The sequence below is a fragment of the Rhodamnia argentea genome, chromosome 6 (genome assembly GCF_020921035.1).
Source record: "Rhodamnia argentea isolate NSW1041297 chromosome 6, ASM2092103v1, whole genome shotgun sequence".
In the NCBI taxonomy this organism is placed as follows: Eukaryota; Viridiplantae; Streptophyta; class Magnoliopsida; order Myrtales; family Myrtaceae; genus Rhodamnia; species Rhodamnia argentea.
This window is the reverse complement of record NC_063155.1, coordinates 31,352,225-31,379,115: the sequence shown is the minus strand read 5'-3', so window position 1 is coordinate 31,379,115 and position 26,891 is coordinate 31,352,225. Positions and strand designations below refer to the sequence as shown.

The 26,891-nt window shown below is 41.9% G+C and overlaps 4 protein-coding genes across 10 annotated transcripts; 3 read left to right on the top strand and 1 right to left on the bottom strand.

The window, feature by feature from the left end:
* Positions 1–800: 800 nt before the first annotated feature.
* On the bottom strand, positions 801–13,480 carry LOC115745898 (phosphomethylpyrimidine synthase, chloroplastic). Of its 7 annotated transcripts, XM_030681524.2 has the most exons (15): positions 12,220–13,474; positions 11,436–11,501; positions 11,223–11,357; positions 11,043–11,108; positions 10,095–10,280; positions 9,923–10,009; positions 9,728–9,841; positions 9,527–9,651; positions 9,311–9,423; positions 4,342–4,651; positions 4,100–4,227; positions 2,624–3,450; positions 1,586–2,265; positions 1,330–1,433; positions 801–1,176 (listed from the first exon to the last, which is right to left on the bottom strand). In XM_030681524.2, the coding sequence occupies exons 1-13, from the start codon at positions 13,099–13,101 to the stop codon at positions 1,588–1,590; spliced, it is 3,717 nt and encodes a 1,238-aa protein (XP_030537384.1). In that variant the 5' UTR covers positions 13,102–13,474; the 3' UTR covers positions 801–1,176; positions 1,330–1,433; positions 1,586–1,587. The 7 variants fall into 7 exon arrangements, with proteins under 7 accessions (XP_030537384.1, XP_048135807.1, XP_048135806.1 ...); XM_048279848.1 differs by lacking the exons at positions 801–1,176; positions 1,330–1,433; positions 1,586–2,265; ... (1 more) ...; positions 4,100–4,227; positions 4,342–4,651 and adding exons at positions 6,851–7,491; positions 7,681–7,804; positions 7,940–8,263; positions 8,796–8,921 and having other exon boundaries at positions 9,315–9,423; positions 12,220–13,480; XM_048279850.1 differs by lacking the exons at positions 9,311–9,423; positions 9,527–9,651; positions 9,728–9,841; ... (4 more) ...; positions 11,436–11,501; positions 12,220–13,474 and adding an exon at positions 5,263–5,396.
* Positions 13,481–17,214: 3,734 nt separating this feature from the next.
* LOC115746020 (sugar transport protein 6-like) lies at positions 17,215–19,948 on the top strand. Its single transcript, XM_030681709.2, has 4 exons — positions 17,215–17,687; positions 17,867–18,186; positions 18,317–18,943; positions 19,150–19,948. Exons 1-4 carry the CDS (start codon positions 17,555–17,557, stop codon positions 19,588–19,590), a joined length of 1,521 nt encoding a protein of 506 aa, XP_030537569.1. The 5' UTR covers positions 17,215–17,554; the 3' UTR covers positions 19,591–19,948.
* Positions 19,949–20,553: 605 nt separating this feature from the next.
* LOC115745922 (beta-glucosidase BoGH3B-like) lies at positions 20,554–25,279 on the top strand. Its single transcript, XM_030681548.2, has 9 exons — positions 20,554–20,883; positions 21,111–21,315; positions 21,631–21,721; positions 22,224–22,369; positions 22,834–23,077; positions 23,275–23,379; positions 23,466–23,648; positions 24,032–24,233; positions 24,712–25,279. The coding sequence occupies exons 1-9, from the start codon at positions 20,715–20,717 to the stop codon at positions 25,194–25,196; spliced, it is 1,830 nt and encodes a 609-aa protein (XP_030537408.1). The 5' UTR covers positions 20,554–20,714; the 3' UTR covers positions 25,197–25,279.
* Positions 25,280–25,874: 595 nt separating this feature from the next.
* Positions 25,875–26,823, top strand: LOC115745923. The gene is made up of 2 exons (XM_030681549.2): positions 25,875–26,016; positions 26,200–26,823. The coding sequence occupies exons 1-2, from the start codon at positions 25,983–25,985 to the stop codon at positions 26,652–26,654; spliced, it is 489 nt and encodes a 162-aa protein (XP_030537409.1). The 5' UTR covers positions 25,875–25,982; the 3' UTR covers positions 26,655–26,823.
* The last annotated feature ends 68 nt before the right edge of the window (positions 26,824–26,891 follow it).

Sequence of the window (26,891 nt, the reverse complement as noted above, 5' to 3'; positions counted from 1 at the left end):
GATGCCTGAAGGGACAGCATCGGAGAAGCTAGTTTCAAAGAAGTTGAGACTTGGCCGTATGGACAATTCACTTTGGACACACAAACTTCTCTGAACGATAGGGCGCTTTTACTCGCGATAGATATACGAGGGGGCAACCTTTGGCATAGCAAACGCGATGTATTCGGTCGGACGGTCATTTTGGGAAACGAACGAGGTGGTTCCTGAGAATCAAGCTCAAGCCCAGATTGCATGAAACTTGTAATTCATCACTTCCACAAGGTCAAGAGTACCAATTTCGAGTTTTCAGCGACCAAAGAAAGAGAGTACCGACTTTGAGTTTCGGAGGTCACTACATCCTGATCGGTTTCTTCTTTAGTAGGAGAACTATGGTGCTCTTTCTGTCCATATCTCCAATTCAAGATCCGAAGCATCCTCATTTATAATCACAGTCAAGCTGCCTGATGATGGACGACCCATCCATCACCTAAAAAGCGAAATCAAAGATATTGATATCTGCCGGGACTGTTGTACCAGGCCAGAACACGAGGCTCGGCTTGAGACACTGGAATTACCATGGGTGGCCATTTCTCTCAAGCATAGATGATACTGACCTCATATCCACAGTGAAGTATTGACATATCACAGCATACCGCAATTTCCAACATGGGGCCGGTTTATACATTAGGCACAATTATGAATTATCTCCAGGGCGACCCGCCAATTCGCTTGGAGAGAAGGAAAACCATTTTCTGCCCATCACTAGCAAGCAAACTATACGTGGACTTCAACCCACCCCTTCTAGAGTCTCTGCTTTTTAACTTGACATTAAAACAATGCGTCCTTACCTCATTGAAGTCGGTTAATTGGCAGATGAAAAAAGGATCCCCAAGATGATTAGCTCTTGTGAGCTTATTAATCTCGGGGTGAAGCAGTGAACATTGTGGGATATCCTGTTATATAACTTTCTGCTCACGGGAATGATAAGCGAGCTATTCTGCGGAAGTACATCTCGCATGGGTCAACTTGTCCCCAACCATTTCTAAAGGCTCTGTCCCTGTGGAAGCACGCAAAAAAACGAAAAGAAATTGCACACTCCCTACGCAGGTATTACCCTGTTCAGGTTCAAAGGGACTTTCTCAGCCTGATCACCCCCATCCCAGCAAAACAGCTAGGCTAGAGCAGATTCAGACACCCCTGGTGCTTTTCTTTGTCAATGGAACAGTCCAGGAAATAAATTAAAGAAAGAAGTTCTAAATGGAACAATCAGCAGAAAGTTTCTTATTGACTGAGACATATAAAAAAAGCAGTAGACATCTAGAAAGATGTTTGACTAAACCACATACTCACCAACAGCATGAAACTAAAACCGGACATCGTGATGCTCAATGAGTCTATTTTGTCGCATTTTCAATTACTTGACATTCCCAAAACGATATGCCTATCACACGATCCTGCAAGGAGTTCCCATAAAACATCATAAGAGAGATGATTTAATCATAAAAAGTGTAGGTTAGATGGAAAATACAGCCAGCACCCTATGAGTGCTACGCTTAGCTCAATTCGTTACAACAGGGAATGCAGAAAAGAATGAGGGGATTCTTACCTTCATCTCTCGGCTGACTTTGCATAGTCAACTGGCAAGTATATTTCTCCACCCACTTCACCATGTTGCTCCCCACTGACAGTTTTCTTAGCAGCAAGAAATTCAGCACTCATAGTATCCATTCCACGCTGGATGGCTTCCTCGGTCCCATAGCCATGCTCTTCAGCATACTTCCTCACATCCTCTGTTATCTTCATAGAGCAGAATTTAGGTCCACACATTGAGCAAAAATGTGCAACTTTAGCTCCTTCTGATGGCAGAGTTTCATCATGAAAAGACATGGCAGTCATGGGGTCCAATGACAAAGCAAACTGATCCATCCACCGAAATTCAAACCTTGCCTTGCTCAGTGCATCGTCCCAGGCTTGAGCATGTGGGTGACCTTTAGCTAAATCAGCAGCATGGGCAGATATCTTATAAGCAATAACTCCGGCCTTTACATCATCCCTATTGGGAAGTCCAAGGTGTTCCTTCGGCGTCACATAACACAGAAGTGCAGTACCCAGAGCCCCGATATTGGCAGCACCAATCGCAGAGGTGATATGATCATATCCAGGAGCAATATCGGTTGTTAAGGGACCGAGAGTGTAGAAAGGAGCTTCATTACACCATTCCAGTTGCTTTTGCATATTCTCAGGGATCTTATGCATCGGGATATGACCAGGACCTTCATTCATTACCTGAAAAAACAAGACCGACAAGTTTAAACTCTTAACCGAGATTAAAAAGCCAAAAGAACCACCAATGTCGGGGCCATTGCAAGTTAGAACTCCAAAGCCAGATTATCTAGTGCTACATGAAAGAAATGACGAGCTTTATAGCCAGGATGCATTTATCCTTTACATGCTTAGAGATTAAGCGCTAACTTCCAAAGAAACATTGAAGTGACTGTTTGGCAAGATCACATGAAACAAGAAAGAAATTCTCCATGCATATAGGTCTTAAGGGTGTCTTAAAGTTAACCAGTCCAGCATATTGGAATCTGTTCTCAGCCAGAACTCTTTTAACAGAGGATCCTTCCAGTATTTATCATATTACCTGGACATCCTTTTCCCAAGCTCTACGAGTCAGTTCCCCTTGAGTCAGAAGCTCAGCAAATTGCGCAGTGTCATTAGCATCATATATCGATCCAGGTCTCAGACCATCACCTATTGAAAGAGCCACATCGTATTGATTGCAGATATCCAGTATGTCATCCCAGTGCTCATAAGCAAAATTCTCTTGGTGGTAAGCCAAGCACCACTTTGCGTGGATAGATCCTCCACGAGATACAATCCCTGTCATGCGCTTCACGGTCAAAGGAATGTACCTGAGGAGAACGCCAGCATGAATGGTGAAATAATCAACCCCTTGCTCAGCTTGTTCAATCAAGGTATCCCTGAAAACCTCCCAGTTAAGATCTTCCGCAATTCCGTTCACTTTTTCAAGTGCTTGATAAATTGGTACCGTCCCCACTGGCACAGAAGAGTTACGGAGTATCCACTCACGGGTCTCATGGATATGGCGACCCGTGGAGAGATCCATCACAGTATCTGCACCCCACATGGTTGCCCACTGAACCTTATATACTTCTTCCTCAATGGAACTTGCCACAGCAGAATTTCCAATATTAGCATTAACCTTTACAAGAAAATTTCTTCCGACAACCATAGGCTCCAACTCTAAGTGCTTCTTGTTGGATGGAATGATTGCCCGCCCTCGAGCAACCTCTGACCTTACAAACTCTGGGTCTAGATTCTCGCGAGTGGCACAAAACAACATTTCCTCAGTTATTATTCCCTGCTTAGCATAATACATCTGGGTGTATCTTGGTCCACCGAGCTTCTCCCGCCGGTCAATCCAATCTTTCCGCAACTTGGGCAGCCCTGTTTGTCAATAAAAATCCCATCAACGTATGAATAAGCAAAGCAAAGTTCCGGGATATTTAGGCACCAAACATCGAGAACCGACATGACAACCAAGATATAATTCTATAACTTCAGCGAAAATGTCAATCTACATGCCACCCATAAGGTAGGCCAGGTCCAGTTCAGAAAAAGGACAAAAAAAAAAAAGCAGGCATAACCAAACTTCCTTGGTGCTTTGCTCCTTGTTTTCTAAGGACAATCATGACTCTATGAAATTGCACTCTGAAAAATAGTTGTGGCCTGTTCCAGATAAATAACGGTGCCTTAAAAGGAATGAACTGCCCAAATAAAGATTTTCCCGAGTTTATCCTTTTGGGGTTCAGCCAGAACAAAAGTGCAACACAAAGACCATCACATACATCAAAAGAGTTCTTTCCTATTCCTTGTTCGACGGAATGGCGAGAGCAACCGGATAACAACATCTCAATGAAAGAAAATAATACTCATGAAGTGAAACCTTCAAACAAAAACATGTTTATGATAATCACATAGGGGAAAAAAGTAGATGTCGTATGATAAGGAATAATCTTATGCCCATCTCAAGGGATTATGACAGCAGACAGGACCGAGGTCCGAGCAAGAAGCAAGGAAAATGCCATATACATACCAATGCGAGGGCTAATGTTTTGAGGTCCACTTGTGTCATAATTGTCAAAGTCCGGTTCATTTCCACTGAGGTGAACCCGTCGGAGAGGCACTTTCAGTACATGACCAGTTTGCTCATGAATGACTTCCCTACAAAGCAAATAATACATATGTAAATGTCCATGTTTCTTCCTGCATCAGAATGCAACTCCACACTTTAACTTTTACCGTGACTAAATTTCCCAGTAGCTGAAACCAACAAACCTGTACTCTTTTGAGCTCTTTGGAAAACACTGCTCGAAGGAAGGAAGGGGCAAAAAATCAGGAGCGGCAGGGTCAAGTGTGTGCTTCTTTTGTTTGGTTCTCTCAGAATTCGATGTTGGTGGATCAAAGGTCAATGTGGCTTTAGGACTTGAGCTTTTTGAGGCAGGACAGAATTCCTTTTTGCATGCACTTGAAGAACGGCCCAAGGCATCAAATCCCGGCAGGAAGGCAGAGGTAGGAAACTTTACAGCAGAGTGACTGCATTTGTTGCATACAACCAACGCAAAGCTCGCACTTACTGATGCCATGTCTGCACGACAAACCGCAAATTGCGAGGATTAAAACAGTCATCTCAGCAAGCAACAGAAATGCAGCATCTACTCGAGGCATCCGGACAAAATCGAAGAAATAACAAGCGCCAAAACGAGACCTCTCTTGCAAAACACAGCATCAACAGGACGGGAGCAAAATTCACAGATCACGCCCTATCCGAAACTAGTTGTGTGAAAAGGCCAAAGAGTCCCAAAGTAGGCAGTGTTTCGAGGTAGTTAAATTGGAACTCGATGGAGATAATAATATGAGATGCGGAATTACTATCGCCTGAAGGCTGAAGCAACGAATGTACCAGAGCGAATCTCAGACCAAAAGCTGTAGTGAACTGCCCTTGAATCTCAATTTCACGATGAAAATCTGCATCTCCGAGGAGGCAAACATCAACATAGAGATCGTGTGATAAAGAACATCAGAAACCAGAAAAAGAACCCAACACGTAAAAAAACGTAAGAAACACAACTTCCACGCATCAAGCCTAATGAAGACCAGAAAGGTGCGACAAATTTCATTAAAAACATGAAAATGCATACATGCGAAATCATCCTGAAACATCCTGGAACGAGAGAGAGAGAGAGAGAGAGAGAGAACCTGGTAGAAGAAAGGCGTCTTATCTCTTTACAGTCTCACACTCAGATTTTATAGGAAGCCGAAAAAGGTTACCAGAAAGCGAATGCCCGCGTGGCACTCGGGGCAAAAAGATATTTGTAGAATCGCCAGGAGACAGAGTCAAAACGACGTTTAAATCACTTCCCGTTTTTGAATTCCGCCCCGTATCAGGACTTCCCATCTCTGAAATGTTGCCAGACTACCAGTCACTGAATCAGAAATGTTTGCTCGCTACGAGCTTGTTTGTCCGTGGACTCGGCATGACTGCCTCATTTGGCAGAAACTATCGAACCGATACCATTTGAACCGTCCTTTATATTTGAATGTTGCCAAGGCAGATCGCGGTTGTTATGTCCTTGGACTAACAGATCGAGCTCTAGACATGGATCAAAACGCCCCGTTACATGCTCAGATCCTTGCTCTCTTTTTGCTTTTTGCTTTTTTCCTCGGCATAATTACACAGATGATGATCCTTTAATTTTGGTTCAATATGTAATGTTATCTTTAAATTTTTAATTTATTAAACATGATCTATGAACTTTTAATTCCTTGAACTTTAACCCAACATATAATATCGTCATTAAATTTTTAAATTATTCAATATGATTTTTGAACTTTTGATTAATGTTTAATCTGTCCCCTATACTTTATGAAAGAATAGAATGAATAGAATGCTGAGATCAATTTTGATGGTTGCATAATGGAGAGCGAACGCCAAAAAGGAAGTCCTGCCCTTTCTCTCCTTGGGAGCAACATAGCATTTGTGTGTACAAGAGACTATTTCTTTCCATTTTCACCAATTCAAAGACGAGATAATTGCTAACGTGAGCATTCGCTTGAAAATAGCAATTTAGGATCAATACTTGTCTATCTACGAAATCAGGTTTGCTAGCTATACTGCAACATTGCGCCTAAAAAACGTTACGACGCCATTTGCAATTTTTTGCGAACATTAAAGAAAGTGTGTCTTTTGTTTAAAGACATCACAACATTACACAGCAACCATGAAAAAAAAATTGCGCAGTATAAAATGTAGACCATATAACTCTGAGACGAGAAATTTCTCCAACCACTCAAGCCCAACACGGCTAGATACTTTCCTCGCTGATGGAAAAAGGCATAAACCGAGTCCGCAGCTTTATAGACCGGTCGACTCTGCCCAAAGCCTAGTGGTCCTCCCCAAGCTACCTATTCAGGTTGACCACGTCATTTTGTTCCCATAGCAGAAAACAAACGTTGGCTAGCGTCTGTTTTCAGAAAGCAACACAGATATTCCAGTCCCACATGCAAAAATATCAATGAATCACATGAAATCGACCGTAGAGGACAATCGTACGCCTTTGCGAAATCCGTGTAAAATGTCCTTTGCATGATAATCATGGACGTGGCTCCCTCCTCCCTAGTGCCCACCAATACAGGATCCCATACTTCGCCCATAGACAAAAAAACAAATTTCGACCAGCACTATGAGGACAATGTTATGAGTCCATCAAGCATAACCCCACCCGGCCTCCGACTCCGTAAAAACAACCTCCAAAAATTTTCAACATCCAATCCATGACAAATTGGGTATCCATCCAAAATCTGCTCTCTTGATTAAACATTTGTAAACAAGTCCGTGTGGAAGCATATATACACATCACATATCTACATATAGCCTCTATCAACACACTGAATGCCTATCGACAGAATATATCAGGTATACATCTGAGAAGGTATCAATTGCACCAGCCATGATAGTAAAAAATACCCAAGTATACAACAGTCATTGCACCTCGACCACAACCAGCCAAATAAGATCTGGGATGTGGCCATTCCTTTACTTTCTATGGCAAGGCACTGCAGACTGCCCACAGAGCATCCCGCCTTCAACTTCGTCACTGCCAATAACATTAGACACTCAAGGAGAGGTGAAAACCAAAGTATATGCTGGCCTGTGTCAGATTGACTCGAAAACTTATGGTTACTCCGATGTGTACGTAGTTGCAAGGTTAAGCTGACTCACTGACCACGTAGGCGTGTAAATGAAAACCTGCATCTTCTGCATTTGGGTTGCAATAAAAGAGCAGATAGACCGTCATCAAGACCCCATCTCCATCTGCAAAGGCAGTAAAGACTCTTGCTTGCACTGGATGAAAGTGGCAAGCTCGGCGGGTGCAACCACTGCTTTCAGCCATTCTTGTAGATCTTCACCCTCTACTTTTTCTTTCTCTGATGAAACACAAATAGTATGTCACCAATAAAAGATAGTTATGCACCAAAGAGCCAAACCTCGACTGATTCTCAATATAATCATCATGGTGGAGACATGCAATAAAGCACTAATAGATATGACAAGGTAGCATAAAAAAGGCAGAATGCACAGGAAAGTACAAAGAGTCAGGTGGTTGGAGTAATTACCTTCCAAATGTGCACCAAGCCCCTCCAATACTGCAGGATTAGCACGAATCACAGAGAGTGCTACATCCATTGCAGATTTCAGCAATACTTTCACCTCTCTTTGAACAAGATCAACAAGATGCCCCTGTCGTTACAATAGCAGATCAATCACACTGCAAAAGCACATACCTTCTTGAACCAGGGTTATTGGGAATGGTTTCTTGTCCTAAAATGAGTCACTAAGAACAGAGGAAGATAGAAGAGAGATAATGTACAAGACCTGATCTCTTCCCCAGGGTGCTCCTCCGCCAGACTCATCGATCCCACCCCCAGAAAGGATTGCCAAAGATACTGGTCCTATTGTCTGATTAAGGCCATACTCAGCTATAGCCTTGTATGCCATGTCAGTTGCTCGTCGTATATCATCAAGTGCACCTGTTGATATCCTTCCTGAATAAACAATCTCTTCCGCTGCACGTCCTCCAAGAAGAGTGACCAAGCGGCCACGTAGCTCATCTATAAAGAGTAGATATCTATCTTCGTTTGTTGGAGGAGAATAAGTAAATCCAAGTGCACCACCTGATCTAGGCAAAATGCTCAACTTCTGAAAGAACATGAATGATGTATGTTATTGTGCCGTATTGGTCTTCAATACAAAATATGTACATCATCCAAAATATAACTTGAATGTTTGGAGCTTCTTTTTCAAAAATTGACATCAACTATCAACATCCGCTATAACTTTATAGCTGACACCTAACTAGTCACAGAAAGAATGATGAAAAGTCAATCAGCACAATGCATCCACTATAAATGCAGGATAGATGGAACAAGCAAAACCACCAAAAAGAAAAGGAAAAAGAAAAGGTAAAGGGGAAAAACAGAAACATACAGCCTAAATAACCCATTAGCAATTTCATTAGAAATAGCCTAGGAACTATAACTCCATTCTGAAAAACCATCATTTTAAATTTTCCCTGAAACTTCGATTGAAAGAACTGACCAATATTAAGAAAGAAAACCCACTGCATGCAGTACAATCAAATTCTAAGACACCACACATAACCATGCAATTTCATGACAGCAAAGGCCTTGACAAAAAGAGCAGGAGTAGCTAAACCATAGCTAGAATATACCTCAACCCGTGGCTGTCCAGGAAGCAGATTTGCTACAGCAGTGCCTACCACTGCATGACCAGCTTCGTGGCGTGCAACAACTGCCTTCTCGCTTCCTTGCAACTTCACAGTTTTCTTCTCGATGCCCTGGTACAAGTTGACAAAGAGACCATTTATCTTACCGAACAATTACAAGCTTCTACATGCTTGTTGGTTCATTATCCAACATTATTGCAAGCAAGAAACGTCTATTGAATCATTTGCAATCTCAGAGGGAAATGAAGTATGAAAGCCACGATTACAATAAAGCAATAGATCTATTAAAAAAATAATTAAAGACAAGTAATAGCTCCACTGTGTGCATACTCCACTATAGAAGTGTTCACATGTGAAAGTAAAAAAAATAATAATCATCATCCAGAGACACATTAAACCATAGACTAGTAATTTGGCAAGCAACTCCGCACAAAATGAGCTGAAAGATGTTAGATTTGATCAAATAAAGCACCTATGCTGCACCAGAGAGAGAGAGAGACTTACGGCTATTGATCTTTCTACCGCTTGAATGAAGTCAACCTTCTGCACAACAAGTTTGTTCTGTCTACCTGCCAACAAAGCGGCCTCATTCACTAAATTTGCAAGGTCAGCCCTGCACAAAATTCACAAGACATTTTAATAGGTTAGGCCATAATTACAAGTTGCGCCTTGCTATAGAATGGCACACCGTGAGGAGAGTTGAAATTGAAAATTACCCAGTAAAACCAGTCGTCATAGAAGCAATGTCAGTGAGGTTAACATCTTCTCCAAGAGGAAGTTCTTTCTTGGAAACGTGAACTTTAAGGATGGCTTCCCTGCCTGTTCTATCAGGTGCTTCCACCTAAAGAGTCCCCGAAAAAGTTATTTCTTGAAGTAAATATTTATCACTTGTTCGATTAAGGGATAGAATAACCAACCACAACCACACGATCAAATCTCCCAGGTCGACGAAGAGCAGGATCCAGGACATCTGAGCGATTGGTCGCTCCAAGAACAATAACAGCAGAACTGCTGTCAAACCCATCCATCTCCTGCAATGAGATTAACAATAACTTATCCTCTATATGATCTTAATATAAAATCCTAAAAGGAACTTCTCAAATGAAGCTTACAGTCAGCAGCTGGTTCAAGGTTTGCTCTCTTTCATCATTGCTGACAATGCGAAATTTACCATCACGGCTTTTTGCCACAGCATCTATCTGCAAGACCGAAAATGTTTCCTGACAAACAACCAAAGAGAAGAGGGTCGAAGATGTTCATGCAGGAAATATTGTAGACATTTACCTCATCTATGAAAATTATAGATGGAGCCTCCTTCTTTGCCCGTGCAAAAAGATCTCTCACACGAGAGGCACCCATGCCAACATACAACTCAACAAACTCGCTAGCAGAACAACTTATGAAAGGCACTTCAGCCTCACCAGCCACAGCCTTAGCTAGAAGAGTTTTACCAGTCCCAGGAAGACCTACCTGTTCCATAAACAAAGCCCTAAAAATCATCCACCGAAATTCAGATTAAGAGAATGCACAACCGTCTCTACGGACACAGAGAAAATAACACGGACAACAACATAATTCCCCATGAAAAGTACTGGATAGAAAGTGAAAGATTTTATCGGACCACAACCAACTATTCTAAAAGCTTAAGCTGATAAAAGAAGGCGTGGTTTAATATTTATATATTCCAACACTCCCCCTCACGCTTAGTCTAGTCTTTTGCCTAGTACTAAGCGTGGACATATTCATTGGGAAGGCAAATAGGAGCCCGGAAAGGTTTGAACTCGGGATCTCTTGCTCTAATACCATGAAAGATTTTATGGAACCACAACCAATTGTTCTAAAAGCTTAAGCTGATAGAAAAAGGCGTGGTTTAATATTTATATATTCCAACAGAACGACATCAACAAATTTTCCTTAGAGTTGCAAGTTATTCGTAAAGAACATATCATAAACACTTGTTGATGAGTTAATGACTCAAATGAGATGAGGCTTCAGGTCCAATGGACTAATAGGGATCCCAGTCAGTAATCACAGCTGCTGCCAACCATATGAATGAAATAAGTATTCACCATCAAGTCCTTAGCAAAGATATACAGCTATCATAACTGCAGATAGCATCAACACTAAAAGGAAGCAACTTCAATCTCATATGTCAGGAATTGTGTTGGACATCAGTTGATCCAAATTTTCTGAAGTAATGGTGGACATCGATTATGTTCAGTGAAAACTCACCAAAAGGACACCACGGGGAGGCCGAGCACCGACCCGTACATATCTGTCTGGATTCCTCAGAAATTCCTGAGCAGTAAAGAACAGCAATAAATGATATTTCCTGAATAAATATGAAGCCTTCAGGATTATGACTAGATTTTGATTGCAGTACCACAATGAACTGAAGGAGGCTTGACATACCACAATTTCTTCCAATTCCTCCTTAGCTTCATCGACACCTGCAACATCTGCAAACGTTATTGTTTCCCCCTGCTCGGACATTTTTGTGCCAGCAGCACCCCCAGACTTGCGACTCCTAAGCTGACCAGCGGTATGCTGCAATAAGATGTACCCAATTAAAAATTATCAAAGCATTAGGTTCAACATACAGAAACAATAGGGAGCTCGCACAACCTGAGAGAAGCTCATGGGAAACCGGTGTAGAAGACCAGCAAGCACTGCTGCATAGAATAGAGTTATCTGAAATATCAAAGTAAAATAAATGAGGAGACTCTGTCTCATTCTGTACTGAAAAGAGAAAACATTAACATAAATTCCACTAACGCAATTATGTAATTTGATTCAAAGATAACATTTAGCCTTCTGTGCAGTTTCCTAAAGCCTATATCATCCATCCATACTATATTCAACAAATCAAAAGACAGAACATCCCTTCACTATAGTGGAACAGAGAACACTGTGAACTTCTCTTAGAATAGAAGAGAAGGAGAGTAGAAAGGCTTTCCAATAAGTCAAGCTTAGCACTAACAGCGATAAACTGTTAAGACCATTGGACGGATACTTACTCTAACAGGTTGATCAACGACAGATCGCAGAGCACTCATTCTATTCACCAATAATTATACGAATTCTTCATCCATTAAATATTGCAATATACATGCAATTAATCTACAAGAGCACGAGTTGCGTGTCATAGTAAAATAGATCAAGTCTCAAAGCTCATAGCCAATGGAACAGAAAACACATTTTCCATCCAAAGAAGCAGTCATAATAATCAAATCATTCCGTGAACACTAGTTAGGGAGATATAACAAACATTTTCAGTGTGCAGAACATCAATGAAAATAGGTAACTTTTTACTGGAAAAAACCAATTGATGTTAATCATCTAAATCAATCATAATTCCACAACTTCATGGAACTGTAAAGCAATGGGACATCATCCACCTAAAACTTACCAATGCCGAGTTTAAGAATCCGCCAGACCTCTTATCAGGTGACCCAAACTCAACCCGATTCTCGAGCATTTTTTCATAAGGAGTTTTAATATCTGTAGGCCTTGTCGTAGTGAAAATAATTCTCTTAGTTGGAGCCACACTTCTAATCAATGACTCCGACTCCTGCAACCTACTTACACTTCCCACCTCACTTTCTCCACTGCTAGCCTCGGATTTCAGCTTAAACATTATGTGCACTCCATCAACCTCCACCTTTTTCACCTGATCAGTATTAATTTTGCTCAAGAATTCACTGTACGGAACACTGACATAAGCTACTGGGGCTTTCGGGTCCGAACCAGGCAACGGGATCCCTGGTCTAAGCAACCGCATAACAAACATAACTATTCCTAATTGCAAAAGCAAGACTCCAATCTCCTGCGCCTGAATTATCGGCTGCCACCGCCACTTCCCGCCTTTAGACCACCACCACCAATTCCCCTTCCCTTGCTTCTCCCTCCTCTTATTCGAACCCGTTCCCGGCTTCTGATTAACATTAACTCCAGCGCCTTCCCCCGACTTGGCTTCGCTTTTCTCGCTCGGGCTCGCAGTCGAGTCGCTGTCCTGAGTGCTCGCCAGAATTCTGGAATCCCTCAACCCATGATTGCGCAGAGAACCACCCCATAGGCTCAACCTGCTCGAGCCGGTCGAAGCAATCGAAAGCTGCCCACAATTCAACGAAGCGCCGGACGGGGAATTGAACGCGGAACGATTCGAATTGTGATAGAACCCCCGGGATTGATGCAAGAACAAGCTCAATCCGCGCGAGCAGTGAAGCGCGCCGGGAGCGTTCGTGTGAAATCTTCCATGGATTACAGGATGGAGGGACTCAATAGTCATCATTTCGAAACCCTAGGAAGGGCCAAAAAAAAAGAATGAAACTTTGTAAATATCTTAGCTTGCCTGTGTGATCGCGCGTCGTTTATGCATGGTGTGGACGCGAGCGCGGGATTAATATCTGGGTTTTGTGTGATCAACGAAGCTCTGCGACAAAGAGGGGAAGAGAGGGAGACGAGAGAAGAGCTTCGGGAGAAGATTGCAGCTTGAAATCTGGGCCGTTCGATCGGATGGACGGATGAGGCTAGTGGGAAATCCAGTAGCGGTGCGTGCTGTTTTACTTTTTCTGGTGTCAGTTGCTCCATTCCGGTGGGCTTTGATTCGATTTCGACACGTTACGACGGGAAAAAATCGCCCATCCCTTTGGCCGTTGTGGGTCCTTGGGAAAATACAGATAGATTGAAGACAGAATGGCTTTCCGACCAGAAAAAAAAAAAAAAAAGAGAGTGGGTTTTTTTGCCAACATCAATTATAGAAGTTAAGGGTTTGCATGGTAATAATTATGATTCGAAAAAATAATTTTGATTAAAATAATTTTTTTTAATTTTATTTCCTAGATGAGTTTTAGAGATCAGAACATGTTTGGTAAGCGCATAAAATTTTTGTTCCTGAAACAGAAACACGTTTAGTAATCGCACAAAATTTTTGTTTCTGAAAATAATTTATCTTCCCAATTTTTATCATTTAAGTCAATTAATTACGTACTTATTTTGTGAAATTTCATCATACATTTCGAATTAATTCGTATTGATTGTCTTATAATATATTGCATATTGCATATAATATTTTTTCTTGCTATTCTGTCTAATTGTCGTGTCATAACGAATCATTTTAAGCTTAAAAAATGATAAATCATATTGGGTTCGTATGTGATTTCAAATTAGCTCGGGCCCTTGCAAGTCCATACCAAATCACAATAAAAAAATATCAAATTCGATCTTAGTGTGATCGATGGTGTGTGTATGTATACATGCAAATAGAATCACCACTAGTCTTTGAGGAAGACAGATCGAGAACATTATCGAATGGTCGAGAGAAACCATTTGACTCTACGCAACCAGAGAAATCTAAATTCCGGGAACTTGGTTACGTCGGTGTTTCCATCGATACCCTTTCGGCACTGAAGTTGAGTGTTTTCTAAACACGTTTCATGCAGTTTTTAATTCATTTTTAAGAGTGAGAGGTAAGCCAATGCTAAGTATTCATGCGAGTCGTTTTTGTCTTTTTCCAAAATTTTTAAAACTAGACTAAATTTAAAGTACTTAAACCTAGGCAAATCACAATCAATGAAATCATGTGCGCAATGAGGGAATCATGACATCAATAAATTACATCATAAATCCCTAATGAAACCTTAATGGCTTAGAGAAATGTGATTCGGGTTTAATTTCAAAAGTACTTATGATTTTTCCAAAAAAGAATAAAATCTATGAAATCTAGGGAATGTAAGCCCAAATTCTTGAAAATGAGGTTAAACTAGCCTCCTATAAGCTTCTTTTATTTTTTAGGGGTTTCTTGAAAATTTTATGACGTTTTAGCTTTTTTTAGAATTTTTTATTTGTATTTTATTTTTTATTATCTTATATATTTTTCTTTGAAAATGAGATCCCGCTATGTTTTAGGTCAAATGAAAAGTGATGAGAGAACTGAAAAAGAAAACCGAGATACGTGGGACTTTATTCTGTTTGTGATTCTCAAAAGTGATTCTTTTTCTAAAACAAACTTTTTTTTCCCTTATTTTTGCTCCAAAACTATTCATGATAACAGAATCAGAATCATTTACGTTACCAAATATGATTCTCATCCTTTTTTGTTCTAGAGAATAAAATAGGAAAACCAGAATTGTCATCATATATGCCCTAAATATTTTGCCCCATATGCAATCAAATTTGTCGCGTCGGAAAAAAGTGAAATCAAGTCTTCAAAAATTTGTATCCAGTAAAAGCAAGTCATTTCGACGAGGTATGAGGCTAGATGACCGATGCGGCCTATCCCACTAGGCACTTGTTTTAATTATACGATTTTAGGTGTCACCGATATGGCGCCCGCGCCACATCAAAAAATCAAGCATAAACAGAAAAAGTATGTAATAGAGAAAAAAAAAAAGCAACCTTACGATGGTAGCGATGCCAAGGTCATTTGCCCTCTCCAAAATATGGCGGTGGGGGTTCAGCCCCTAATTTTTTAGGCAAGGTCATGGTCCCACTCTTCTCTTAGAGTTAGCTGATATTCCCTTTTGTAAGAGATTTTGGGCAATTTTTGTTTTTGTTTTTTTGTCCAATTATGGTCTATTCTAATGCAGACTATGTCTGTCCCAATACAAAGCACAGCATGTTGGATATATCCGGCTTGCCATATCAACAACTTTACCAGACACGTCGGGATAAGATTTGACTAGATAGAATGACCAATGATAGAAACAAGTACATTGAAAGAAGGAGTCACCAATTGAAATGGTACATTGCTTCAATCCTTACTCTTCCAAGCAAGCTGCTTAAACTTTGGATAATGCAAAAAGAAATATTAAGTGATAAAGTCAAGTGGGGTTCTTACCGATTGGGGAAAGTATTGATGTAGGGTTAGAAGAGGGTTCGAAGAATAACAATCAATGGCAGATGAGCCACTCCTAGGTTTTAAAAAGAGGCTAGGCGGCTCTTGATTACACATTCGACATAACATTTAGGATTGTTGGTGCACTTCTCTTATCGGCTTAAAGGAAAAAGGGGAAACCATTACAAAACTGTGTAGGGGCATACAGCATGAATTGGGTTGTTGAATCTTGAATGTATAATAAGTTTCTGACCCCCCCCTCCCCCCCGCAAAAAAAAATGTATAATAACTTCACAATGAATGCGAAAGAAAGAAATGTACGAACCAATATAGTTGCGAACTTGCGGCTTTGAACAATGACCGGGTCCTGAGTAGGGCCGATCATCGGGGGATTGTTGGCCCATTGGGCTTGCTACTTTGCTAGGCCAGCCCAGCTCATGTTGCAACCGAACAGGTTTGTCATGCGATAATCTCCCGCGAGATTAGCGTCACTGTGTAGAGCGATTACCATTTCAAAAAAACCACCTCTCCTTTGAAAAACGAGAAGAAGAAAAAAATGTTTGTATATCCTTTTATGTGCGATTTCATTTATGAAAAAATTAGTAAGGGTAAATTTTATCAATAAAAAAGTTACCTGTCACCCGATTTCCAATACTCTATCGTTAAGTTACCAACACTTTTTATGACAATTTTACATATATGGATGTTTCGTATCATAAGTCAAATTTATGCACTCTTAAATGACTTTATCAATATCTACTAGAGTGACTCACCGGCATTCTTTAGATCAAATTATCAATTAATCTTAGTTTACCTGGTCTCATTTGAGCCGCTACTTGCCAATGTTTACTTGATTTCATTGGAGCTACCTACTTTTGTTATCATTTAACAATTCTTATTTATCACTCTTACAAAAAAATTTAACTTTATATTTGCTAATTTTCATTTATTTGACTAACGAATTTTCCGTGCGGTTTCATTCATGAAAGAGTCGATAAGGATAAAAAATTATCGGTGAAAAGTTGCTTGTTACCTGATTTTCAATACTTTGTCGACAAGTTGCCAATACTTTTTAGGACAGTTTAAAAATATCGACGTATCGTGTCATTTATTTAATTTTCTTACAAACACGTCAAAAGTCGATCAACTCTTAAATGACCGTATCAATATCTGCTTGAGTGACTTGCCACATTCTTTCGATTCGATTATCGATTAATCTTTTAGATGACCGGTCCTCATTTGAGCTACTACTTGCCGACGTTTATTTGATTTTATTGGAGTTACCGACTTTTGTCATCATTTACCAACTTTTAGTTACATATCTAACAAAATTTCAATTGTATGTTTGCTAATTTTCATTCATTTGACTAACCAATTTTCCCACCATTAGATTATAAACTGATTTTGCTTTATCGAGTTTATTCGATTCGAGGTGCTTATCTAAAAACTAGTTTATTCTAAGACGTGTCAACTTTTATCTTTCCTACGGAGCAGGATTCGGCTAGAAGAGAGGGTGCGGGGTCTCTTCTTCCTCGTATGCGCACGCTCACAGCTTTGCAGAGCGCGAAATTATCCGTTACAGAGAATCGGGGAAGAAAGGTCAAACAGCAGATGGGTTTTCAGCAAAGAGGCGAGCGATTCTAGGATCTCGTCTGAGTCACCGCATCCGAAACCCGAGTTTTTCGACGAGCAATCCAACCCAGATAACGATTCGTTTCAGCACGTTTCAGATGACCACGAAAATCCTGAAACTGATTCCTCTGCGTGTAGATCCGCCATTGGTCTCGGTCCAAGTATTTATTGCCTCCATGCCGAGCAAGGATGTCGACTTATCCGTGACGCCATTGATAACAAACTTTGCTCATTTGCTTGAGAGAGAGTTTGCTAGTGAATTGGGGTTGCTGAGAAGATGCCTGCCATGGCGGTGGTTGGTTCTGGCGGTGGCTTGGTCGGCGGCGGCAAGCTCACGGGCCAGGTCTTGATCTGCAGCATAATTGCTGCACTCGGCGGTCTCATGTTCGGCTACGACATTGGCATTTCAGGTAAAGTCAGCAATCACGCATTTTCTTGACCCTCGAAGTTGGAAAGATGGAGATAATGCGATCGGTTCGGCTTTCGTTAGGCCTGTCTGACTCTGTGTTTACATTGCAAATTCAAGTTTCAAGATATTGTTTTCTGTGTTAGCAAACGTCCTTGACTTTTGCTGCTGTGGTGGTTGCAGGAGGAGTAACTTCCATGGACGATTTTCTGATCAAGTTCTTTCCGGGCGTCTATGAGAAGAAGCACCGCGCCAAGCAGAACAACTATTGCAAGTTCAATGACCAGTATCTTCAGCTCTTCACGTCATCGCTGTACCTGGCGGCCATCGTGGCTAGCTTGGTTGCTTCGATGTTTTGCAAGAGGCTGGGCAGGAGGCCGACTATGCAGGCCGCTTCCGTTTTCTTCCTGGTCGGCGCCATTATAAACGCTGCTGCTATGGACTTGGCCATGCTGATCATTGGAAGGCTGTTACTAGGTGCAGGAGTGGGATTTGGCAACCAGGTGAATTGATATATTCTCATTTGTGCAAAGCTTCTCCATAATGGAATCCTTCTGATCCATTTTGACATTTATGCTTTTTGAGATTTCACTACCAACAATAATGCCCCCAATCCTTCTCTTGTACATACAGGCAGTACCACTGTTTATATCAGAAATTGCTCCTGCCAACTACCGAGGCGGCCTCAATATTTGTTTTCAGCTACTGATCACCGTCGGGATTTTGATCGCCAATGTCATCAATTACGGAACGTCTCGGATGCATCCGAACGGATGGCGGGTATCGCTAGGCGGAGCGGCAGTTCCTGCCATAGCTCTTTTGATTGGCTCCCTCGCCATAGTGGAAACTCCGACTAGCCTTATAGAGCGGGGGAAGTTAGATGAAGGACGTCGGGCACTTAAGAAAATTCGGGGGACGGATAACATTGACGCCGAATACGAAGAAATCTTGCAGGCCACAGAGATGGCCAAAAAGGAGGACAGCTCATTCAAAACTCTCATGAAACGCTCGAGTAGGCCTCAGTTGATTTGTGGAACCATCCTCCAAATCTTCCAGCAATTCACTGGTATCAATGTGATCATGTTTTATGCTCCCGTTCTGTTCCAAACCATGGGTTTTGGCAGCGATGCCTCGCTTCTATCTGCCGTGGTCATGGGTCTTGTCAATGTGGTGTCCACCTCGGTTGCGATTTTTACCGTGGATAGATTTGGGAGGAAGGTGTTGCTCGTCGAGGCGGCGATTCAGATGCTTGTTGCCCAGGTCAGTTCAAACCGTCCAGAACAGTTAGATCTAGTTTTCAAAATTTCATCTCACCACCTTGCTAACTTGTTTGAGTTACTAAAGAGAAACATCATTTGCCGATTTCCACATTTTGAGATCATTGCTTCCTTATCTGTGGCATTATGTTCCTTAGGTTTGTGTTTGGCATGAATCATCATGATCTTTTCTTTTTCGGTTGCTTACAGAGTGCCATGGGCATCACGCTCGCGATCCAACTGAAATCCACCAATGAAATTCCTAAGGGGTACGCCCTTTTCGTGGTCTTCTTGGTCTGCTTCTTCGTGGCCGGCTTTGCGTGGTCGTGGGGTCCTTTGGGTTGGCTCATCCCCAGTGAGATATTCCCGCTGGAGACGCGAAATGCCGGCTTCTTCTTCGCAGTCGGGATGAACATGCTGTGCACTTTCCTCATCGCTCAAGTGTTCCTGACCATGCTCTGCACCATGAGATCTGCGACTTTCTTCTTCTTCTCCGCCTGGATCATTGTGATGGGCAGTTTTGCAGCCGTCATGCTTCCCGAGACAAAGGGCATACCCATTGATGAAATGAATGAGAGGGTATGGAAGAAGCACTGGTTCTGGAAGAGGCACTTCGACCACGAAGATGATAACCAAAAAGTTAGGATTTAAAACCATGTACTTGTTTGTTAAGGTTCTAGTGTTGGGTCTGAGAGTAATGCAAGGTCGCTCAGGTTCACTAGTCTTTAGTCCTTCAGTTGTACATTTTGGATCGAAGAATAATAATCATGAGCCTTGACATAATCCGCCAAGCCGAACTCTCTTTGTTCGCAATTTAAGCTTGGACAATGGAATACCAAGTTCGGTAGGATGCCGCTATTGCCAGGTGAAGATGAAGCTTGATGCTCTTTGAGTACATGTAAATCCTCATAAAAAGAGACTGCATTGTGACCGGTAGTCCCACAATCATCTTAGGCTTCATTCGCCGAGTTAGAGAGGAGACTATGGAGTGCTGAGAACGGTTTTTGGATTATTTCGTTCAATAGTGCCAGCTTAACTGCCGTTGCTACCCGACGAAGAAAAATCCGATTTCTCACATTCCCTAATGAAATTCAATCCTGCTACTTCCTCCAAACCTCTCGGAGGCCAGCGACCCATTTGCCAATGATCCCACCTAATATAAGTTTCGGGCATCGGGGGCCATACTTTTCTGTGTTCTTTCCTACGGCCAACAGTGAGCGAAAATGGACCCAGCACTGGCTCTCGATGGAACCAGATTAAACCCAACCTTGCCGCGGGTCCAAAGTTGTCCGGAAACATTTGAAATCACCGGAAATTGGAAAACTGCGGCAGCGGCAGATCGCACGTTCCATTCGATCATCAATGTGTAGTCCTGAATATACTGTGTCCAGAATCGTTGACATCCTGGAAGACAAGGCACGTAAAACATAGAGCCCACATGCATAACTAGCAGTCTCCCGCAAATCGTCTGCCAGAGTCAAAAGCCACGCATTATTTGACTTGGAATTACCAGCGTGAATGTTAGCTAGTCACATTGTTTGTTTGCTGCGCTTTCTTTGTGGGTCTCTCTCTCTTGTCCATCTACCTTCTTTTCCCGCTATTAAAAATCGTGTCTTTCTCAGTCTCTTTGTCACGCTCTGCACTCCACTTCACCACCCAATCCTCCCTTGCCAAACACGCCGATCATCATCATCATCATCCCTCGAATTGGATAGTGTCAGAGTCCTGTTTCTCGATCGACTGGATTCGCAGGGTTGGTTTGCTGGAGCTGAAAGATGAGTTCAGTTGAGGAAGCGAAGTGCGTGTACAAGAACCCCGACGCGGCCGTTGAGGATCGAATCGCCGACTTGCTCTCTCGGATGACCCTGACAGAGAAGGTCGGCCAGATGACCCAAATCGAGAGGCGCGTCGCCACTCCCTCCGTGCTCTCCGGCTTGTCCATCGGTAACCTCCTCTCTTGACTTTAATTCGCTGTGCCTAGTTTGAATCGCCGATTCTTTGCATGCATGCGCGCATTTGTGGCGAACTTCTTGAGCTTAAAGTGGTTCTGGTCTGGTTCAATCTGAACAATGCACCGACGCATGGCGTTTCAATTGCTGAAAGTTGGTTTCTTTGGTCCGGTTTCGCTGTTTCATACCAAAATTCAAGCGAATGATGAGGATTTGGTGCAGGGAGTATACTTAGTGCTGGAGGCAGTGGGCCATTTGATCAAGCATTGTCCTCCGATTGGGCTGACATGGTTGACGGATTCCAAAAGGCGGCGCTAGAGTCCCGCCTGGGAATACCGCTTATTTACGGGATTGATGCGGTTCATGGCAACAATAGTATATACGGCGCCACGATATTCCCCCACAACATTGGCCTTGGAGCCACTAGGTCAGTTTCATTTACTTTCTTTCTGAGGCTTAAGAGTAAAGATTTGGACTCACTGTCCTCTCTAACGTTACTACTATTTCGGTCAATAGTCTCTAAGCATTTGCTTAGGGATGGATGGAAGGGAGCGGAAGGACTGGCAGTTTTAAAAACAAAATGACAGTTGATATGCTAGGGCATTGACAGAAAAATGGGTTATAAAGGAACTAAACTATCGTTTTACAGTGGTACATGGGTCTTTGCTATGTTATGGTCACAACTGGAACACATGTTATCATTTTGTTGTCGAACAACCTAATTTTTTGAAACAATTGATAGAGATGCAGAGCTGGCTCGGAGGATTGGGGTTGCAACAGCACTTGAAGTCAGAGCAAGTGGCATTCCTTATACTTTTTCTCCGTGTGTGGCTGTAAGTGATTTCTTTCGCTCTATTTCCACACTCTAGTATTCAACTCTCTATAACATGGCTCGCCAGCTAGATGAACAATTCTTGTTTAGGGGGAAAAACCATGACATAGATGATTTTTTTTAGCTAGTGTAGCTTTGAGAGCTCACTAATCTAGCCTATTGAAGTTTGCATGGATGAATTGAAAAAGGGAATGTTGTAAAACCCAAGATATTTGTTATACGCATGGTCTTAAAGAGTTATATTACTAATATTCAAATGAGCGAGTTGCAGTATTGCTATGGTAGGATTTGGTTCCATTTTAAGTGGAATGGATCAGTTATACAGTCGAGCTGTTTGATGGTAATCCACAAATGCATGTGACCTCGAGTTCAAGCTATTTGATTTGGTTCCAGTTTTGTAATGGTTACCTCTTCTCTTTTCACAAATCTTCCGTTCTCATCAATTTTTTTTTTCACCGTTAATCCTAGCTTGTTGAGAATTTTAGTTGAATGGCTTCTGGCAGGTGCTGAAAGATCCCAGATGGGGAAGATCTTATGAGAGCTACAGTGAAGACACTGATATAGTTAGAAAGATGACTGCTATAGTAACAGGTTTGCAGGGCCAGCCCCCCGAAGGGCACCCGAAGGGCTATCCTTTCATAGCTGGAAGGTAAAGATAGACCTTTATCTGGTATTTGAACTTTTCCAGTTTACATGATGATCTACCCACGTCATGTCAGTTTGGAAAGGCAATATAGACCTTATTATCATAGATGCCTTTTGTGATTCCTAATTTCTGATTGGCCCATGATAGCATTCTAGGATGTGGCTTAAAATCTGGTAGTTGAGGGATGAGGTGCTGTTCGTCTTTGCTTTACTGAGTTGAAGTATGTCTGCCGGTATGCTGCATGCCGCTTTACCTGTTGTGTATTCTTAAGCATGTGGAGGAGTGGCATTAAGCACTTAATATGTTATCTAATTTTCTCTCTCAACCACCTGTTCTCGTCCCAGCCATAATTTCCGGGAGTTATTTTTGTCAATATGCTCTTTAGTTCTCTCACTTCTTAATCTCTCAAAACTTAATATATCTCTATGTTCTAACAAAGTCATCATCTCTTGCTTATTTGACACTAGAAACAACGTTATTGCGTGTGCCAAGCATTTTGTTGGAGATGGAGGAACTGAAAGAGGTGTAAATGAGGGAAACACCACAACATCTTATGAAGATCTAGAAAGGATACATATGGCCCCCTATCTGGATTGTATCTCCCAAGGTGTTTCCACAGTCATGGCATCCTACTCTAGCTGGAATGGTCGCAGGCTGCATTCTAACCATTTTCTCCTTACAGAGGTTTTGAAAAATAAGTTAGGTTTTCAGGTGAGCAATTCCAGCGAATCATTTACTGAATTTTTTTCAATATGATGGTTGAGCTTGTCATTCAACACAAATATATCGGAAGACTGTATGTGGCTGGATTCTGTTGGAACAATATGGCAATTCCCTGTATTTTCTTTTACCACATTGAGATTTGTAAGTGCGATCACTCATCTGACATGACAGAAATGTTGATGCAGGGTTTTGTCATTTCAGACTGGGAAGGACTTGACCGACTTAGTCAACCTCGCGGCTCAAACTACCGTCAGTGTATTTCTCTCGCAGTTAATGCTGGGATTGACATGGTAAGGATCGATTAGTAACTATGAAATTTCTTAAGTGCGATCCATACTGTCTGATCTATATGCTAACTAATACTGCCCTTTTTCAGATTATGGTGCCTTTTAGATATGAAAAGTTTGCAGAGGATTTGATGGCATTGGCTGAATCAGGGGAAGTATCAATGTCCAGAATAGATGATGCCGTCCAACGGATACTGAGAGTCAAGTTTGTATCTGGTCTATTTGAGCATCCTTTTTCTGATAGATCATTGCTCCAGATTGTTGGTTGCAAGGTAAACTTGGGAGGAGTGTTCGAGTTAGACAAATACTTTAGCTGCCATAAAATATGCAGATGTGTTCAACTGTCTCATCAAGGCCAAGTTTTGGGCACTCTAGTATATTTCGCATACATTACAACAGCTGCATATTAAATGAAGTTCTAGGATACTTTTTTTTTTTTGGTTAGAATTCTAGGATACTTGTTCAAAATGTATATATATATATTTTTTTTTTGCATTTTAAGATTTCTGGTCGCCGACCCCAACAAGTTTGGGATGAAGGCGATGTTGATGTTTAAGGTTTCCGGTAATATATCTAAAACTGTTCAGCCATGTATTAATAAGGATATATTACTTTGGCCTGGACAAGCAGTCTAACCTTAATCATCTGTTGCCAGGCACATAGAGAATTAGCACGTGAAGCAGTTCGAAAGTCATTGGTATTGTTGAAGAATGGGAAGGATCCTAATAAACCCTTTCTCCCATTGGATAAAAATGCCAAGAAAATTCTTGTTGCGGGAAGTCATGCTGATGATTTAGGTTATCAATGTGGAGGGTGGACCGGCACTTGGCATGGAAGCAGTGGCAGGATCACAATCGGTACGCATCCTTACTGATATCTTCCCTGTAATTGAAATTGCACTCCACATTTGCTTTGAGTGAAAGAGATTTACTTGGGCATTGGGTGAAAGTGCATGCGCGATACATGGAAACAGGAGTACATATAGCCCCTAAATATCAACAGAGTAGTGCATGAGCACCGACAAAGAGAACTTGGATATTCTTCAGTATCTTTAGTTTGTTCAGCTTTCTTTTCTTCACAATGTTGAGCTCTCTTTAGGTTTTAGTGATACGATATGCTATTTTGGCTCTCTTTAGGCCGTAGTTATACATTGAATCCACTTTTAGCTTTATGCTTGAGAAGCATGAGGAAGATTTTAATCGCTAATTGTGTAGAGCTCTTTGTTAAAAATTTTGAACCTGCCAACTGTATTTCAGACATCTATTGTTCATAATGCCATCACTCAGAGTGATGTTACAATTTTTACTGATGAACACGAAACATTTTCTTTTATAGGTACGACTATCTTAGATGCAATCAAGGAAGCAGTTGGAGGCGACACGGAAGTGATTTACGAGCCAAATCCATCGCCTTCCACATTAATAAGTGGCGATTACACTTTTGCTATCGTTGCTGTTGGTGAAGGCCCTTATGCAGAAACTCTTGGCGATAATGCCGAGCTCGTAATCCCATTCAATGGAACGGACGTGATAAGGTCGGTCACCGAGAGAATACCTACACTCGTACTTATCGTCTCTGGAAGACCCCTGGTTATAGAACCACAGGTTTTGGAGAAGATGGATGCTCTTGTCGCCGCTTGGTTACCTGGAACCGAGGGAACGGGCATTACGGATGTGGTCTTCGGTGACTATGATTTCGAAGGTCAATTACCCATCTCGTGGCTTAGAACGGTTGAACAACTGCCCATGGATGCTAAAGCTAATTCTTATGATCCCTTGTTCCCCTTGGGTTTCGGATTGAAAGGCAAGAAAGAAGCCTGATGACGAGGCAATGCAATGAGCAATGAGTGAATGACGAAGTTAATGACTGAGGGAGAAGTAGCTGGTCCGGTTGAAAAATGCCCTCTGAACAAGGTATTAGTGCTGGGAGCTACGTGTTCTCGACAAAAAAAACATTTGTATCGTTTATGAAACGATAATGAAATATTTTCTACCAACTTCTTATTTGAATGATACGAACAATTATTTTTTTGGAAAATGTTTTTTAAATCGTTCATATTTCGTAAGACAGACGGAGCCTAAATTTTTGTTAAAATTCTGGAAGCCTCGAAGCAGAAAAGTGGAATTGTATAATTTGTATGCTATTTTTCCAGAACTGCCGATTTTTCCGTGGATTGATTGTAATGATGGCATGCATAATGATAAGCAGCTAATGCAGTATGGTTACGGTAAATATGAGATTCAGTCTATTGATTACCATATGAATTTGCAATCTTTACGAATTTATCGAGAGAGACTCAGTTTCGACGAGACCCGGTTTTACGTTAATCGAAATTGGTTGGAATTGACTCGTTTGTATTCATTTTCAATTAAAAATCGCTTGGCGGATCCATTTTTGGTCTCCCGCGATGCCAGACGTGCCAACTGGGCCATCAAAAGACTGATACTCTCCGATTTCCTGCCATCGTCAGTTATTTCTCTCTCTCCGCCTCCTCTCTCTCTCTCTCTCCCCCACATCTCGTCGTATGACTAGGACAAACCATTTTTCGGAGCAAGCCATAACAGCACGATCGAGCCCGTTGAAGATTTGAAGTTGCACTCGTAAAAATGGTTCGTAAACGATTCCATGAAGCCAAAACAGGTGAGCTCACTAAAATTTGATTTCTTTATCGTGGCAGATTCCGGTCTGGTTGGAGCATCATCCTTCGAGGCACACCATGCGCCACATAGATGTTCGATGAAATGCTCAAATGAGTCTATTTTGTTTGGACAATGGTTATGTACAGAAAGTCTTCCTTTCTGACGTGACGATACGTTTATCCAGGGCTTCAATACATCAAATCGCTCGATGCCGAGAAGGTGTTGAGCAAAATAGGAATGGGCAGAGAAGACCGCTACTTCTGGAAGGAGATAGGCAAGGGGTTGCTAGCCACATCCACACTCGGGGGCGTCGCATGGCTCTACAACGAAACGTCACCCCTAGGGTGGTGGACGCTGAAGCCTCGGCCAAAGGAGGAGAGAGAGCTCGCGCACTTGTACGAGCGGCGACAGTTTCCGTACCCCGGTGACGAAGAAGCCATGGAAGAGTTCATTGCCAAGGGGGGTATGATCGGCACAGCCATTGGGCCCAAGGGGGTTGTTGAAACTGATAAAGATGCTTACAACTACCAGAAGGAGTTGCAGAACAAGAAGTTTGAGCAAGAAGCTCAGAAGCTGTGGTTTAGGATGAGGAATGAGGTCATTACGGAGCTCCAAGAAAAAGGATATGATATTGAGTGAACCAGGAGTGTTTGAGAACATGTCATGAAGTAAAAGCACTGTATGAGCAAATTGGGAGTGTTGAATTTCCAGACAGAGTCTGAGCGCAATGTGGTTCCCCTCTTATCTGGCTTTTCACTCTTTTGCTTTGTTTGATACCTTTGCTCTCAATAAAATTTGGTTGGTGTCATTTTGATCGCTACGGCATCGCCGTCCGGCCGCGTGTCCGGTCCTGGAAAAGGATTGAGGAAGCTTTTT

What these genes read in the sequence shown, in the direction of transcription:
- LOC115745898 (XM_030681524.2), bottom strand. Translation starts at nt 13,101, where the DNA reads ATGATGACTATTGAGTCCCTCCATCCTGTAATCCATGGAAGATTTCAC. An exon ending in ATGACGACTGGTTTTACTGG is followed by an intron (nt 9,424 to 9,526) that starts GTAATTTTCAAT and finishes AATTTTGTGCAG; the next exon opens with GGCTGACCTTGCAAATTTAG. An exon ending in AAGAGCTCAAAAGAGTACAG is followed by an intron (nt 4,228 to 4,341) that starts GTTTGTTGGTTT and finishes TTTGCTTTGTAG; the next exon opens with GGAAGTCATTCATGAGCAAA.
- LOC115746020 (XM_030681709.2), top strand. Translation starts at nt 17,555, where the DNA reads ATGCCTGCCATGGCGGTGGTTGGTTCTGGCGGTGGCTTGGTCGGCGGC. An exon ending in CTACGACATTGGCATTTCAG is followed by an intron (nt 17,688 to 17,866) that starts GTAAAGTCAGCA and finishes TGGTGGTTGCAG; the next exon opens with GAGGAGTAACTTCCATGGAC. An exon ending in GAGTGGGATTTGGCAACCAG is followed by an intron (nt 18,187 to 18,316) that starts GTGAATTGATAT and finishes TTGTACATACAG; the next exon opens with GCAGTACCACTGTTTATATC.
- LOC115745922 (XM_030681548.2), top strand. Translation starts at nt 20,715, where the DNA reads ATGAGTTCAGTTGAGGAAGCGAAGTGCGTGTACAAGAACCCCGACGCG. An exon ending in TATCCTTTCATAGCTGGAAG is followed by an intron (nt 22,370 to 22,833) that starts GTAAAGATAGAC and finishes ATTTGACACTAG; the next exon opens with AAACAACGTTATTGCGTGTG. An exon ending in TCCAGATTGTTGGTTGCAAG is followed by an intron (nt 23,649 to 24,031) that starts GTAAACTTGGGA and finishes ATCTGTTGCCAG; the next exon opens with GCACATAGAGAATTAGCACG.
- LOC115745923 (XM_030681549.2), top strand. Translation starts at nt 25,983, where the DNA reads ATGGTTCGTAAACGATTCCATGAAGCCAAAACAG. An exon ending in ATTCCATGAAGCCAAAACAG is followed by an intron (nt 26,017 to 26,199) that starts GTGAGCTCACTA and finishes ACGTTTATCCAG; the next exon opens with GGCTTCAATACATCAAATCG.